Source organism: Podarcis raffonei, chromosome 5 (assembly GCF_027172205.1).
Source record: "Podarcis raffonei isolate rPodRaf1 chromosome 5, rPodRaf1.pri, whole genome shotgun sequence".
NCBI lineage: Eukaryota > Metazoa > Chordata > Lepidosauria > Squamata > Lacertidae > Podarcis > Podarcis raffonei.
The window spans coordinates 16224602-16241842 of record NC_070606.1 but is presented as its reverse complement, the minus strand read 5'-3'; the positions used below and the strand labels follow the sequence as shown (position 1 = coordinate 16241842).

Below are 17241 nucleotides of genomic sequence, written 5' to 3'. Positions count from 1 at the left end.
CATATAAAGCTATGTGTAATGTCTTAAAATATGCAAGTTTTCTGTTCTAGGAGTATCTCTAAACCTGACCATGGTAATGCTTCTTAGCTGCAATGGTTAGATTCTGGTTGGGATTTTGTTTTGCTTTGTTTTGACTCTGGTCCCGAGTTTCTGGTAGGAGGTGAGGCAATGCTAATCTTGGCAGAAGAGAACAAAACCAAGTGAGTAATTAAGTGATGCAAGCCTTTGATTATTTTTCTCTCTCTCCTCTCTCTCTCTGGCACAGCTAGGCATTCCATTTGCAAGAGAAGGAACACTAGAAGAAACTGCTCAAGTTCTACGCAGGACGTTAAAAGAACTTCAGGAAGACCTTTTTCTGCTCGGATTAAAGAACATTATTCTTGAATCTCTCCTTTGCTCAGCTTCTAAAGAGCCAGTTTGCCTGAATCAGTATTCTAGCAAGAAACTACTGACAAGAAGCAGTGAGGGGGTTGTTTTTTCTTTACTGGATCTTTTCTCTGTTGGATTTGGCTCATCAATTTGAGAGAAAGGGAAGTTGTTTTCGTTTTTGCTTGTTTTGTATCCATTTTGAACACTTGCAATTTTATTATTTTCAAAGTGTTACCTGAATTATTATTTTTATACTAAAGGATGGCACATAATCACAACACTCCTTGAAAGACTATGACTTCTTTTAGTTTGCTTTTCATCTTTTCAGCTGTTATGACAGGTGTTTCTCTACATGGACTGTAGTTTTATATAGCAAAATTAGCAGCATTTGAAGAAAATTATGGTTTACTATACCTTGATGCAATACAAATGAGAAATCTGGAGACAGAGTTTAGTTTTGGTGTTATGCAAGCTACTTCTGATTTTGAATCAAGGAAAGGACTTTGCGTACATAACATGCAGGTATAAAACCTTCCATGTGATAAAGACTGAAGTGTGAAAGATGTCTTGGAAGAGGAATTATTTTTCGGTGGGACGGGGTACTGTGCAAGGAATGTTCACTCCACGTAATACAACATCTATAGCACCTAGTAAAGGTCTCAGCAATGAGCCTGGACAGAACAGCTGTTTCTTGAATAGTGCATTACAGGTAAGAAATCTAAAAGAATGTGTGCCTATCTTTTATACATAGTTTTTCTCTTAATTTTTTTGTGCTATGGATTATGGTGCTTCTGTGAGAACATCTAAACAGCAAAGCAACAACGTAAAAACTATCAAACCCTTCTATGAATTTATTTCCTCTTAATTCAGGTACCAGTCACTGGTACAATTATTGTTTCTTGTCTTGGATTTGTATAAATTCATTTAATTATTTTATGAGGTTAAAAAGTATTTTAGAGTGGTAACAAATGTTACTTCGAAATCACATACAATTGCAAGGCTGTTAGCAGTGGTTTGACACTGGGTTGAGGTGAGACTCTATTGCACAATCTTTATGTAGGCTTTTCAAATTGGCTCCCATGTGAAAGTTGTGCTTGGGAATAAATGGCCTGGGCACACCCTGTTCTTGTAAATGTAGTATGTTTTCACTGCTTTTAATTCTGAATTTTGAAATGGTTGTAACCCACAGTAGGGCCTGCTGGTGTAGGGTGCATAATATATAAATTGTGTAATAGTAATAATAATATTTTTTTTAGCAAGCATTAATTGGAATGTAATAATGTCAGGAAATGCCCCATTAGCTTGTGACAATTATTTATAATAGTCCTTTGGATTAATTACACAGTATGTTTAGAATAAGTTTAAGTGGTACCTATTATTCTAATTTTATGAAAAGATTTGCTAAAGCATTTGATCTAATTGCTCAGGACTATGAAACTTTGGTAATAAAGCCAGGATAGACATACATCTGATTTTGTTTACACCAGAGATCGTTGGTACTAGTACAGGGTAACCAATAGAATTACTAAGTTTTATGAGAGCAAGACATATTCTTTTTGATTAGCGACAGAAATACGCAGAAATATTTTTGTGCAGCTGTGATTATTGTTATTGGCTGCTTTAGTTCTATGGATAGTGGCATATCACTTTTGATTTTCCCTTACTAAGAGAGGCATGGAAAACTGTTGAGCAAGTAGTTCCAGGCAGTGTTATGGATACACATGATGGTTCACTCAATGACATTGATAGTAAAACCGCAGGGTTTTGGAGTATATCTGTGTCTAGCTCTGTCTTAAATGGAGTTGCTCTGAAGCTGGACATGTATCTGCTTATTTTTATTGAGGCAGCCCATTTTTATTTTTTGCATGGTTGCCACTTTGAAACTGAGGAAACTTTATTTAGTAGTGGACCTGAAATGGTTTCACCTGGAAAATATGATCAACCCTATTTAAAACTAGGTCCTTGACATGGGCATAGCCAGGATTTATGTTGGGGGCGGGGGGAGAACTGATCTATCTGTGACAGAAATGGTCAGTTAAGTATTTTAATTTATTTACTTGATGGGGGGGGCAAGTGCCCCCCAGTCCACAGGCTATGCCCATGGTCCTTGATCAATAGACCAGAGGAAAAGCTAGAAGAGGAAGTGTTGGTTTACTGTCTCATATTAAGAGGCACTCATTGTACTTCTGTTGCTTTATCTGCAAACATCCAGGACATCAAGCTGCATTTTTAAATAGTTATATTTAGGTTTTCTATCTTTTAAATATGAAAATTACTTCTAACAGTAAGCTGGCAGTGAACAGGAGATAAACTACAACTTTAGTAGTTAGAACTTATACCAGACCTAGAATTTGGTCATATCCAAAATATAGAACCAATATTATGTTATAAACTGCAGAGAGAACTTTAATCTTCTGCTTAGTCAGTGAAATGATAAAAGCCCTTAATTCAGGGGTCAGTAAACTTCTTCAGCAGGGGGCCAGTCCACTGTCCCTCAGACCTTGTGGGGGGCCGGATGATTTTTTGGGGGGGGGGATGAACGAATTCCTATGCCCCACAAACAACCCAGAAATGCATTTTAAATAAAAGGACACATTTTACTCATGTAAAAACACCAGGCAGGCCCCACAAATAACCCAGAGATGCATTTTAAATAAAAGGACACATTCTACTCATGTAAAAACACGTTGATTCCCGGACCGTCTGTGGGCCGGATTTAGAAGGCGATTGGGCCAGATCCAGCCCCCAGGCCTTAGTTTGCCTACCTATGTCTTTATTGGTTAGATGCTATGAAGGGCTGTAGCTCAATGTTAGAGCATAACTGCCTTGTATGAAGAAGGTCCCATTTTTCTTAACCTTATCTATCTCTATCCCAATGTTTGAGTTAGTATCACAGAATTGCAGAGGTGGAAGGGACCATGTGGGTCATCTAGCCCAACCTCTGCAATGCAGGAATCTTTTGCCCAACATGGTCTTCTTTACTAGTCCTATCTAGAGATGCCAATCAGAAACCGTGGAGATCCATTGCCAAGCAGTGTAGACAATACTGAGCTAAATGGACCAGTATTGTGACTTGGTATAATGGAGCATTCTTGTGCATGCTCATAAAATTAGTTTATTAAAGTTATTATTTTAAGAGCCATATTTTTTTTTTTAGGATTATCCCTTACTGCAGATAATGCTAGCCTATATAAAATACAATATGACCACCCTAATTTGAATTGCTCCCCAGATCCAATATTATGGCATGCTTCAATATAAAAAAGAATTTATTGAGCCATTAAACATTTGACTATCTTGGTAAAGAAATTCAGATCCAGACAATAACTAAAGCTTTTTAATTAAAAGAAGATGAAGAAGACATTGTCCAGGCTTTAATACCTTGCATTGTTATTGAACTTTCACACAATCAAATTAGCATTTAAATATATTAAAAATAACATCATTTTGATAGTGAACTTTCTAGCAATTTTGAAACAAAATGGGGCCACTTTGGGACTCCCAGCAAGCGGAAGTATAAGTTTGTACACTAAAAGAAAAAGAAAGAAAGAAACCTGAGCTTCCATGACCTATGGAATGTTGTGAGCATAAATATAAGAATATAAGAATATAATCCATATAATTGTTTGGAGAAAAGCTTCTGGGATTAACTTCTGCCTTTGCTGCTACTTTGTTCTGGGCTGGAGGTGGAGAAAGAACATGCTGCTGGCAATTACATCTCCTCTAAAATCCTGGATTTTTTCATTATTTTCTATAGGCAACTCTCATTTCCATCTGGGGAGAGAGAAAAACAGTAAAGGAAAAAAGTCAGGCAGACTAAGACTATGAGTCTAGCAATTAAGTTTGTGGTTTAGGACAGTTGAGCCATGGAAGTCGAAGGTATCAGTTAAAAACAGAGAATGAAGGAAGAGAGGGAAAGTTGACATACTTGAGCATTGGCTCTGTGGGGGGTATAAGCCGGAGTTAAACACACACACACACACACACACACACACACACATAAATAAATATATACCCACACTGATAGCTGATATACAGGCAACTCCCCACTTGTGCGTGACCATGCATACATGTAGTGCTGGGAACTCAGAAGTGGTTTGTGGGGAGACCCTCCCCAGAGCCTGAAGAGGACATCCGTTCAGGCTTTGGAGAGCATCTCCACACAAGCCAGAGGTGCAGTGGGGCTTTGTTGAGGCTGTTCAGCCTCCCTACCTAACACCTGACATGCACTTTTCCCGCATGTCAGCTGAAGAGCCTTAACAAAGGCCCACTGTGTGTCCAGCTCAAGAGAAGACCCGCCCCAAAGCTCAAAGAGGGCATCCTCTTTGGTCTCCAGGGGTGGTCTCCTTGTGAGCCATAAGGACTCAACATGAGTGCTACCCACGTACTTACATTTCACTTATGCACTCAGGGCCTGGAACGTAACCCTGTGTAAATGGGTAGCACTTTGTAGCACTGGGTGGAGGAAGAAGGTTTTAAGAGGGTGATGGGGGTGGGGGAAAGGTGCCAACTTCAAAAAGCTCTACAAACTCCCTGTTGCATGCTGGCTGGAACCATGAAGAGGAACACTCCTAATAGTGGCTGGATATATAATGTAGTATTTTGCTGCAGCTCCATTGCTGCCAAAACTAGTAGCCAGTGGTAGATCCATACTCTCTGAACTGGTCTAATTGCTTTTCCCACATCATGCATAATTTTATACAACTCTATCGTATCACACCTTAGTTTTCTTTACTAAAAAGAAACTAAAAGGCACTGATTCCTTCTCCTTTCCAAACTGGGAAACTATGGTTACTAGGTTTGGAAGAAACCAGGATTTTACAGCAAATTCAAGCCATGGTTTGTTATGCATTTCGTAACCATAGTTTCCTCGTTCTCATGAAATGGGAAACTATGGTTAATTAAAAACTCTGTAACTTACTGTGACCTGCTTAAAAGAGATTAGAAAAGGCTTGAGGACAGAACAAGTGGGCAAAAGGCTCATATAAATAAAGTGGCTGAATAATGTATGTGTTTGAAATATATTAGGAATACTCATATCACCTAGTTTATTCTGATAAAGCATACCTCTTTCAATCCTGGATCTTACCCCCTTTTATCTTTTACTCTCTTAATTTTTATTCTCTGGGATAAATTGACTGGTAGAGCATGAGGCTCTCAATCTCAGGATCGTGGGTTTGAGCCCCATGTTGGGCAAAAGATTCCTGCATTGCAGGGGGTTGGACTAGATGACCCACATGGTCCCTTCAAACTCTACAATTCTATGATTCTATGATACTAACTCAAACATTGGGATAGAAATAGATAAGGTTAAAAAAATGCTAATCTCCAGATTAGATTTATCCCAAAGGATAAATGCTGCTGATGAATTTATTATCTGTCTAATTTTAGCCAGAGATTCTTATCTAAGACATTCTGAAATGGATAAATTAAAAATCACATTCTTCTTCTTTGCTTTACAGGTTCTCTGGCATCTGGATATATTTCGACGTAGTTTTCGACAACTTACAACGCACAAGTGTATGGGAGATTCCTGTATATTTTGTGCTCTCAAAGTGAGTAATTTGTCAGTTCAGTTCAGATTTAGATGAAAAAGTAAGTGCATATTAGCTGCATCTTCATTCATTGAAGATTCTTATCCTGCCCTTCCTCCAGTCAGGAGCTCAGAGAAGCTCATGACTGATAGATAAACAATCATACAAAATGAGATTTAAACAACAAAAGTCATAGTAATGTTGTAGCAGTATTTCAAGGTATGGGCCTTGCTTTACTTTCAAGCTATACTTTGGTCACACTGAAGTGAAGCCATGAGATAGAACTTTGTGAAGTGCTTCAATTTATGGACTATAACTCAGGTTTCTCTAGCAAGAAATTCCTCACTGTGATTTTTCCATTCGTGTGAATATAAATTCACATTCTGCAAGAGTTAATTTGTGTCTTACTGCTCATATGCTTTCGTCTACATTGAGTGTCGTCGTTCAGAACCTGTCATACCTGCTCATATCAAAATAAGACGTGCTCCTATTGTAGCTTTCATAATCTGAGCTGCAATCTTAAACCTCTGCCTTGGGAAAACAACTGTGAGTGGTAGTGATGCGTGGATCAAGGCTCCTACTTGCTTTCAGGCCAGCTGTCTTAGTGACTGTAGGATGCAGAAGTGCTGCCTTGACACTAGAACAATTTTCTGATCTATTATTCATTTTGATGTCTGCTGTGCACAGTCCTTGCTTTCTTTATTCATCTAATGTATGACTTTGGTTTGGAGTTTGTTTATCTCTGCTCAGGCAAGGGGGGGGATTGGTCTGTGGTACTAAGCATGCCACAAAGAGTTTGTTTGCCTTCCAGGGATTGTAGTGCCAGGATGTAGGACAGAGGGTGTTTTGTTGTTGGTGGAGAAGAATGCAGCATTGATTTGTACATTCTGCTAGAGCTTCTGTATTAGAAGTTTTTCATATGTAACAAAAGCAGGAAGAATTAACTTTCTGGGCAGAACGGGTGTTTTCTGAGGTGAAAGCTGAGACACACAGTGTTTGGACTGACATTAGGGACAAGAAATGTACTGTTCTAATTTTAGTAGGTAAGTCCATATTGAGCAAGCAAAATAAATTATGTACATCTGTACAGATCTACTTACATTGCTAAAGCTGTGTTCTGGTTTCTGAGACTCCTGGCACCACTGCCAACTTGTTCTTTCAAAATGTCCTCTTGTTAGGCTAGACACTCCCTCTGTTCCAGGATTGGGGAACCTGTGGCCCTTCAGATGTTGTTAGACTCCCAACTCCCATCCAGAATGACCAGTGGCTAAAGATGGTTGGAGTTTTCATAGAATCATAGAGTTGAAGGGACCACGGGGATCATCTAGTACAACCCCCGTGATGCGGGACTCTTTTGCCCCATGTGGGGCTCAAACCCACAGCCCTGAGAAGCTGTAGCCCAAGAGTGTCTGGAGAGCCACAAGTTTCCTGTTCTGTGTGTAATCATACATTCATTCACTAAGATACATACACGGAAACACACATGTCATTAAGGCAGACTTACACACATTCTTCTCATTTATGGAGCAGGATAAACACACACATTATTTTAAGGAACGATATACATACCTGGATGTATGACTGCATTAGTAGGCATTCTCTCCTTCAGTCAAAGGGTGTATTGTTACAGGCCACCCAAATCTGTCTCAAGCGGTGCACATGATTCCAAGGGTCTTGGCGCTTAGCCAGGGTATGTGTTTCCTTTGCAAAATTAGGCACAACAGAGGCTATAGTGTCTTTATGATATATGGTTTATTTACACGTATATGCAACCTGAAGCTTTCATTGGAGGGGCTCACAGCAGCAGCTCAAAGAGTGCCAGCTTACTCCATAGTCGCAGCATCAGGATCTTTTCTCTGCAGCCTCTCTTGTTCTGCATGGCACATCCCAGCTTAACTGTTCCTCTCTGCTTCCTGGTTACATCCTTTCCCTGAACTAAGCCCTCTTTGTCTATAAAGGGAGGGAAGACTCCATTCATTTGCACTCTAACACCTATTTCTTTTGAGGCTTTGAACTCCTAATGGTTAATCCCCCAGACTATTTTTGCTTTACTTCATTAACACTTGTTGATTGACTAGTATTACAATATCCTGTACACAACCCAGGAAGTGTGCCTAGAATACACACTATGCTTCCTTAGGTTTTAACCCCTAGATAGTATGACTCAGTTTTTAACACAAGCTTAATTAAACACCTCAAGTCACCTCCTCACTTAATTGGCTTTTGATGCTTAGCTTAATTGCACACTTAAATGCATGAGTCTAGCTATCACTTCATACCGGGAAACTACCGTATTTTTCCATGTGCAAGACGACCTTTTTTTTCTGAAATTGGGGGGTTGTCTTATACATGGGTTAGTAAGTTAAGTAATTGAAGGCTGAAGCTGCTTGCAAAAAGAAGCTCAACAACTATTTTTGCAATTTCCCAAAGAAAGCTCAACAACTTCCTTAATTTTTAAATTTCTTAATTTTGGCCTCCCAAAATAGGGGTCATTTTATACATGGGGTCAGGTTATACCTGGAAAAATATGGTAGCTTTTGCCACCCCAAACCTTAATTAAATCATGGCAATAGGCTGCCTTGCACCCCTAAATTCTTAACATTATTAAGGCTTAACATTTTTTCCCCTCTGTCTCTCATTCACACCCCAGTTGCTATCATCTGCAGCAGTGTTAGTAGAAACATTTGTCTTGAGAAAAGGCAAGGAAAATGATTGTTGTGTATCATTACCTTTCTTATTTTTTATCATTAGCCATTAGTTATTAAGTAGTCTACTATCACTCTGGGGCAATGTTGCTGGGTCCAAGAAAAAATTATTTCCTCCTATTTTGGTAGCAGATTTTTGTTGACAGCAGTTTAAATAATTGTTAATCTATTGATTAAATTTGCACAAAGGTAAAAACAATATTTCTTCAGCAAGAAGTATATTTTCCTTGCTTTTTAGGTCATACACAAGTGTCATTTTAGGAAAGTAGGTGTGTGAAAGAAGGGTGAATGCCTCTTTTAAGATGATACTCTCTGCTTTCCTTTAGTCTCTTGCCAAGCCTCCTTTTTCCTAATCTACACTTTAAGTATTTATTATTTATTATATTTCTTGTTGGAAAATGCCCTGGGGTGCCCCTGCAGCCCCCGAACTCACTGTTCTTCCTAAAGGAGCCCAGAAGTTGTCTAGTGTGCAAATTCCCTGCCCTTCTAGAAGCAAGGCTTGCTCCATATTAGTAAACAGGCAGCCCTAAAGGCTAATAGGGAAATTTCATTGGACTGCAAATACAATGATCGTAGTATTGCTTTCTTGTAGAATTAGATTTTTTAAATGAATGTTGAAAAGTGCCTTTTTAAGCTCCTTCCTCACCCATGAAAATTCTTTATTAAAAAAGACTGACTAAAGGTGGCATGACTCATGATTTGTATTCAGAAAAGCTCCCATTACACATAAAAATGGAAATTAAAGGTCCTAACAGATTGTGCTTAATTTTGAAAATAGAATTAGGATTAGGAAAATGGAACCAGAAAATAACTCTTAGGATGTCTAATTCTAATAATGCTTACTGGTGGTTTTATTTCCGTTTGAAAAAAAATTAAAGATCGCTGGATGGAAGTTAATATTTTATTCAAGGAGCTTGAACAAAACGTTGGAGCCTTCTCCCTCGTATTGAATATATATATATATAAATCTACATGATATTGTATAGATAAATCTACACGATATTGATTTGATGCGATCTGAGGAGAAGCCAGAGTATATTGTTTTGATAAGCACACGCTGGTAGATTTTCACCCTTCACCCCAAAACTAAAGTTTTTACTCTTGAAGGCATAAAGCCTACCTCATTGTTTTAAAATGATTTTTATTAATTTTAAAGGAAAACATGAAAATGAACCATTTCAATCAGTGCTAAACAATTTACAAAACTTAAATCAGGATCCAGGATTCTTACAAATAAACAATCTTATTAATCTTCCTTACAGGTTCCAAGTTACCTTTTACTCCCAAATGAAAAACTTCCCACTGAGCTTATAGCTTAGAATCCAGGCTTACGAAGCCCCTTTCAGTTTCTTCCTGCCCTTTCCCTTGCCATTAAAAGCTTCTAATCCTGGTCCTTCTTTTTTTTAAAAAATGATATTTTATTAAAATTTCAAAAGAAGTTACAAAAGTAATAAGAAAATAGAAAAAAGAAAATAAAAAATACAAAAAACAGAAGAAAAAAACAATTAAAAATAAATCCATCTTTCCATGTCTTGCCTTTCATTTACTTGTTTCCCTGACCTCCTCACACCTCCCTTTTTTGTATTCCATTTCGAATGGTTAATTCAGCAAATCCTTTCCCTCTTTGTTTTTATCTTAATTCTTTATCTTAACATATTATAACTTTATATTTTCATCTATTAACAATCCTTTTTTTACATATTCCTTTTTAACATTGTTGCTAAAACTGCTTCATTTCATTCCGACATCATTTTGACATTCATTAATTTTACAGTGTTTCTGTAGATAATCTTTAAATTTCTTCCAATCTTCTTTCACCGACTCTTCTCCCTGGTCTCGGATTCTGCCAGTCATTTCTGCCAATTCCATATAGTCTATCACTTTCATCTGCCATTCTTCCAGGGTGGGTAGATCTTGTGTCTTCCAGTACTTTTTAATGAGTATTCTTGCTGCTGTTGTAGCGTACATAAAGAAAGTTCTATCCTTCTTTAACACCAATTGGCCGACCATGCCCAGGAGAAAGGCCTCTGGTTTCTTCAAGAAGGTATATTTAAATACCTTTTTCATTTCATTATATATCATCTCCCAGAAAGCCTTAATCCTTGGGCACGTCCACCAAAGGTGAAAGAATGTGCCTTCATTATCTTTACATTTCCAACATTTATTATCGGGCAAATGGTAGATTCTTGCAAGCTTGACTGGTGTCATGTACCACCTGTATATCATTTTCATGATATTCTCTCTTAAGGCATTACATGCCGTGAATTTTATACCTGTGGTCCACAACTGTTCCCAGTCAGCAAATATAATGTTATGTCCAACATCTTGTGCCCATTTAATCATAGCAGATTTAACTGTTTCATCCTGAGTATTCCATTTCAACAGCAAGTTATACATTCTTGATAGTATCTTAGTTTTGGGGTCTAATAGTTCTGTTTCCAATTCTGATTTTTCCACCTGGAAGCCAATTTTTTTGTCCAGATTGTAAGCCTCCCTTATTTGATAATAATGAAGGCAGTCTCGCACTTTATCTTTTAGTTTCTCAAAACTGCAATTTCTAATCCTGGTCCTTCTTGCAAAGGACTTCTAGCTGAGCCTTTTGTTCCAGTTTGCTCCCAGTCTCTCCTCATGGTAGCTTTCAGTCCCTGTCTCTCAAGTACTCCCTATTCTCTCAAATTCTTGACCTTTCTTGCACTCACGTGCCTGCTTCCTCTGCTCTTGACACCACACCATCTGGAGCGTTCAAAGCTAAGCCGGGCCCCATGGCTCCTGCTAGCTTTAAGCCCTGGAGGGGTGTTGCAAGGGCCTTCTCCCCAGGTGAACTGCAGGGGGGCACCCCAGCAGCTAGCTATGCTGATCCCTCCAGCCCCCAGGCAGTCATGAGGCAGATGGAGGAGCTCCTGAGCTCCCACCTGCCTATCCATCAAAACTTTCTCCACAACCACATTGGCTCATACTTTATGACTGAGATTTTAAGTTGAAATACTGATTGGGAATTTGAAATCTTATGGCAAAAATAGATCAAAGGAGGTATGTGATAACATGATTTTTTTTATTTATGCTTTTTATTGTGTTTGTTCCCTGTCCTTTCTCCAAAGAGCTCAAAATACTCCATTGCATTTTGTGCATACTCCATTGCACAAAATGTTGAAACTGATTTTTGCCAGCTAGGAAGATTTTGTGATGCTTAGGAGACGGTCCTCCACAAGATTTCATTAGTGTTACGGTTAGAAGCCCGTTAGCATCATAGGAAGTTAATTGCTCATTTAGAAAAGTAGAAATTATTGCAGACTGGAAGAAGACAGTGTCCCTAAGGTCACTAACACTAAGAAGCTTTGAGTTAGTTGTAATGGAAAGTGGATTGGAATATTTCTAGCCGTAGATGAAAGCAAATGGGGTTGCTTTTAATAGCAAAACATTTTTAAAAGGACTATACCAGGGCTAAAATGGATAGAATAATTTAAAGCATTTGAGACAAAAAATGTATCAAAGTACCAGCAATCAGTAAACAAGTGGGTCTAAGACTGTAAGTCATACATGTCTGGGGTGTAGTAGTTATAGTGCCAAACTAGGATTGGAGAAGCTCAGTCTCAAATCACTCCACCATGAAGCTTGTTCAACTAGACACAATCTGTCAGCCTAACTTGCCTCACAGGATTGTTTTTAGAATAAAAATGGATTTTCTACGTATTTATTCTTAAGTCCAATTTTGCTAAAGCTATATTTGCAGATGTTTTCCCCATGACAATTTATTGATAATATGAATGTTTAGAATAGTTGCCGTTGGGTACTAACTAAGGACTGCAATTTGCATTTTGACATTGGGGCTTTTTAAGTGCCTTTCCTGTTGCATCCCCTTGCACACCTGAAAATTTTCTCCTGGTTGTTGGAACTCTTTGCAGCAGAATGGAGTCCAGTGCAAGGAGGTGCAGTCAAACTAAAATAGTCAAATCCCCTACATGTGTTTCAGATGCTGATGTCTTTTGTTATGCCAGTCAGATGCCTACTATTACAGGCAAGTCAGGAACCTATAAACGACCACCTGTTTGCCGTATCTTAAGAACATTGAAGCCTGGTTGTTTATAGGGTTGTTAACAAAAATACATGCAAAATGTTTTGTGCAGTAACATCCTTGGCAGTTATCTCTGATGTCTGGATTTGGGGATGGTATGCTGGTGCAGTCTAGTAAACACTAATTTAGCACGAGCATGTGAACCAAAAATAGGATAAAAGTAAAACATGTGGCTAAGATGCCAAAAGCAGGAAAAGAGTGAAAGTGTGAGTCTGCAGTTAGTATCAAGGTTTTCATATATGACATGATAACATGACAGATACTGGTAACCTGGATTCACTTTGTGTAAATGTACACTCATTTAAGACGTTGTGTCTGTCCCGAAGAAATAATGTGAGTTTATGTAAAAGTTGACCTTTAACTTTCCTCCTATCCTAGGGTATCTTTAACCAGTTTCAGTGCAGCAGTGAGAAAGTGTTGCCATCTGATGCACTTCGTAGTGCTCTTGCAAAGACTTTTCAAGATGAACAGCGTTTCCAGTTGGGCATCATGGATGATGCTGCCGAATGCTTTGTGAGTATGACTTCTGTGGAATAGCTGAAAATTCTTGCAGGAAAGAATGCCTTGCCTTGCTAAGCACAAACTAGCAGATAAAATCCCTATATTCTCAAAATGGGAAGTGGTCTTTCATATTAATAATAAGTATTTTACAGCAGAGGTGGTAGTGAGGAACCCTGAGCTGCTTCTAGTGAGACACTTAGGTAGGCGATACCGTGTAATAGTGAAGATAATACTGTTGCAAAAGCAGGCGAATTTAACTATTTTAACCTATCTAAACAGCTGTGTGTTTGTGAAAAAGACTGAGAAAAGCCACAGTTTTGGGCTTAAATAACGATAGCATTAAATTCTACTAAGAATATAGTTTAGCCTTCACTCTCCCCCCGCCTCCCACTGCTTAAGTAGAAGCAGAATTTTAAAATTTCAGATCTTTGAAGAATCTCTTACATGGATCCTTCAAACGTCCATTGTTCTAGAAACAATCATGCCAGCTGTTAAGAGAGTGATCTTTCTTGAATTCAGAGACACTGTTGTGATAGTACTGGCCAAGTCACTGTGTTAATTTTACCAGGAAGAGAAAATGTTATATCTGGCATAATTTAATGTCTCTGCTTGGTGCCTAGTGGGTTGCATCTGCTCCCTTATTTTGCTATTTTAGATGATTCTTGCCACTAACACCTGCCATATATTTACCATTTTCTTAAAAAACACACACCCCTATAACTAGTTAAAGTTTTGAGGTACAGTATTTATTCTGTTTGGAATGTCAGTGTTTTGCGTATCTGTGTTTTCTCGGGCTTTTGGTGCATGGTATCCAGACGCGGGTGGCACTGTGGGTTAAAGCCTCAGCGCCTAGGACTTGCCGATCAAAAGGTTGGCGGTTCGAATCCCCGCGGTGGGGTGCGCTCCCGTCGTTCGGTCCCAGCGCCTGCCAACCTAGCAGTTCGAAAGCACCCTCGGGTGCAAGTAGATAAATAGGTACCGCTTACTAGCGGGAAGGTAAACGGCGTTCTGTGTGCTGCGCTGGCTCGCCAGATGCAGCTTGTCACGCTGGCCACGTGACCCGGAAGTGTCTGCGGACAGCGCTGGCTCCCGGCCTCTAGAGTGAGATGAGCGCACAACCCTAGAGTCTGTCAAGACTGGCCTGTACGGGCAGGGTACCTTTACCTTTACCTTTATCCAGACTTAATTGAACTGGGAAATCTTAGTTGATATGGCTCCTGTTTCCCTGTGATTTTGGCTTGGTTTGTGAAGTTGCCTTTCTATATCTGCTGATGAAAAGGGGGAAGTAATATTAATTGGCAGTCACTTCCATATTGCGTACCCATACTCACAATAGTAAAAGGATATGTTATAACTGGTTATATAAAACCCACTTGTAATGTTTTGTAGCTAAAACTGGAAAAGGATAGGAACTCAAGACTTGCCAAGCCAGCTTATAAATGCTAACAAATACAGTATACAGTTTGTGTCATCACAAAATGTGATATTTGCTAGCATTGCAAGCTGGTAGGCTGGCATAAAGGTTGTGGATGGCTAATGCAAATAGGTTCCCAATTAAACCTTATAACAACTTCATTACTTCACTTTCTTTCCTTAAAAGGTATGTCAATAGTACTTAAGCCAATATTATATGTACTTGAGAAATCACTGAACAAAAGATAATAACGTTATACCAGGTCAGTAAGCAGATAGCTAAGCTCTGCCTGTCACCCTTTGTCAACCCACTATTTAGATGCTGCTTTGTACTTCAGCCAAACCACTGACATTTGAATATTTGTCAAAATTAATAATGGCAAAACCTGAAGATTTGGTGTAACATCCAATATGGATGGAATACAGGATAGCTTTCTGAGTTACATTAACTCATTCTTGACATTAGCTGTCAAGCTCCTAAATTCTTAAATAAATTTAGAATACTTAGAAGGTACATCCCACCTGACCCTAAAATGTCACCTTTCATTATTTGTCTTTCTGAAATTGTTTAATAATTCTTATTTTTATTTCCTCTCTCCCTGGCTGCAGGAAAACCTCTTAATGCGGATTCACTTTCACATTGCAGATGAATCTAAAGAAGATATCTGTACTGCCCCACATTGCATTTCACATCAAAAGTTTGCAATGACCCTATTTGAGCAGGTATGGTACAACATATCCATCCCAAACCAATTCAGTCCTGTGATATAGAAATGTGGAAATGTGCATGAGAAACTGTTTTCAGTTTTGACTACTGACGGTTTTTATTTCTCTGATTTAGTGTGTTTGTACCAGTTGTGGTGCCACCTCTGACCCCCTGCCCTTTATCCAGATGGTACATTATATCTCGACCACTTCACTCTGGTGAGTCTCAGTTCTTTGCAATGGAAAAGAAAAGGGAAAAAATTCCCTTTGTGTCAGGAGTCTTATCTACATAACATACCATATATGTTATGTATATTATTGATAATTGGACCCCAGTTCATGATATAATAATACTTTTCAGATATTTTTATTTATATTATTTATATTATATTATATTATTTATATTATAAAAGCATTTGTATACAGTCATACCTTGGGTTGAAGTAGCTTCGGGATGAATATTTTCGGGTTGCTTCCGCACATGCGCGTGACGCCATTTTGAGCATCTGCACATGCATGAGCGGCGAAACCCGGAAGTAACACGCTCCGTTACTTCCGGGTTTCGCCGCTCATGCATGTGCAGATGCTCAAAATGGCGTCACGCGCATGTGCGGAAGCAACGAAACGCGACCCATGCATGTGCAGACGCACAGTCGCGTATTACGTTTACTTCCGGAAGCGAACGGGGCTCTGGAACGGATTCCGTCCGTATCCAGAGGTACCACTGTACCTCCTTTTGGCTCTCAAGAGGACGCCCCTCCCTGTGTTTTACAGCACTAAAATTATAATAGGCGCTTGGTGGATCAGGCCCATCTCGTCCAGCATCCTGTTCTCACAGTGACTGACTTGCAAGGAAACTTGTAAGCAGGATTTAAGCACTCTCCCCACTTGTGGTTTCCAGCAGCTGGTATTCAGAAGCATCGCTGCCTCAAACTGTGGAGGCAGAGCTAATAGCCATAGATAGCTCTCTCCTCCCAGGAATTTGTCTAATCCTTTTAAAAAGCCATCTTGGTTGGTGGCCATCACTGCCTCCTGTGCATAGCTGACAACGTTTCCCTTTTTTAAAGGGGAAATTCCCTTATTCCGAATAGGATTCCTCGCAAGAAAAGGGAAAAGGTGACAGCTATGCTCCTGTGGGAGGGAGTTCCATAGTTTAACTGTGCATTGCGTGAAGAAGTGCTTTAGCCAATTAGAATTAAAATTTTAAGATACGAAAACCAGAGGGAAAATGAGATAATTTTTACACTGCATGGTGTGATTTGATTAAATATACAAATTAAACAACATGTGGACAAGAAATACCTACAACTTATATTGCAATATGGTGTAGACAAGCGGGCACTGCTCATTAGCTCACTGCTATTATTCTGTGTTTTCCAAGTTGATTCGTTGAACAATTCATTGAACTGGTTTATTGTAATCGCTTCATTATTATGTTCCGTAAAATAATATGTTTAGTATTTTACACACACACCCCCGTGGCCCTTTTTTTTTTGTCAGTCGTCTCATGTTTTATGATTTATGTGTGTGCAATTTTGTAACAGTAAAATGATAAATAAAATATAACAAACAGAGAGCATTAAATCAAGCAACAAAAACAAAGCTGTAAGCAGGTAGGAATTTAAAATAAATCAAAGGCATGGCAAATTAAGAAGACTAATCACTTGCCTAAAAATCATTATTGAAGAGGCTTGTTCCATAGCTGAGGGGCTGCAGTAGAGAATCTGATCTTTTTTGCATTTTAATTGGCACAAATGTGGCTTTGAGTATTTTAGAAAAGGCAGCATAATATAGGAAAGAAAATGATTAAAACAATGTGTTATAAGTATTCACCCTTGAGGAACTTGTTACTGTATGTTTACATGACTAACAAGTTCCTTTCTGATCAAATTAGTAACTAACTTCCCTTTCTCTGTTACTGTAGTCTTCCTCCCAATCGACA

General features: G+C 38.8%; 1 protein-coding gene across 3 annotated transcripts in view; it reads left to right on the top strand.

The window, feature by feature from the left end:
- The first annotated feature begins 523 nt into the window (after window positions 1-523).
- USP54 (ubiquitin specific peptidase 54) overlaps window positions 524-17241 on the top strand; it is a 56118-nt gene continuing 39400 nt past the window's right edge. For all 3 annotated transcript variants that reach the window (XM_053388002.1, XM_053388003.1, XM_053388001.1), the window contains exons 1-5: window positions 524-1078; window positions 5832-5924; window positions 13059-13193; window positions 15204-15317; window positions 15436-15518. In XM_053388002.1, coding sequence (XP_053243977.1) covers window positions 932-1078; window positions 5832-5924; window positions 13059-13193; window positions 15204-15317; window positions 15436-15518 — 572 coding nt within the window. In that variant the 5' untranslated portion in view covers window positions 524-931. The remainder of the gene's footprint in view (window positions 1079-5831; window positions 5925-13058; window positions 13194-15203; window positions 15318-15435; window positions 15519-17241) is intronic.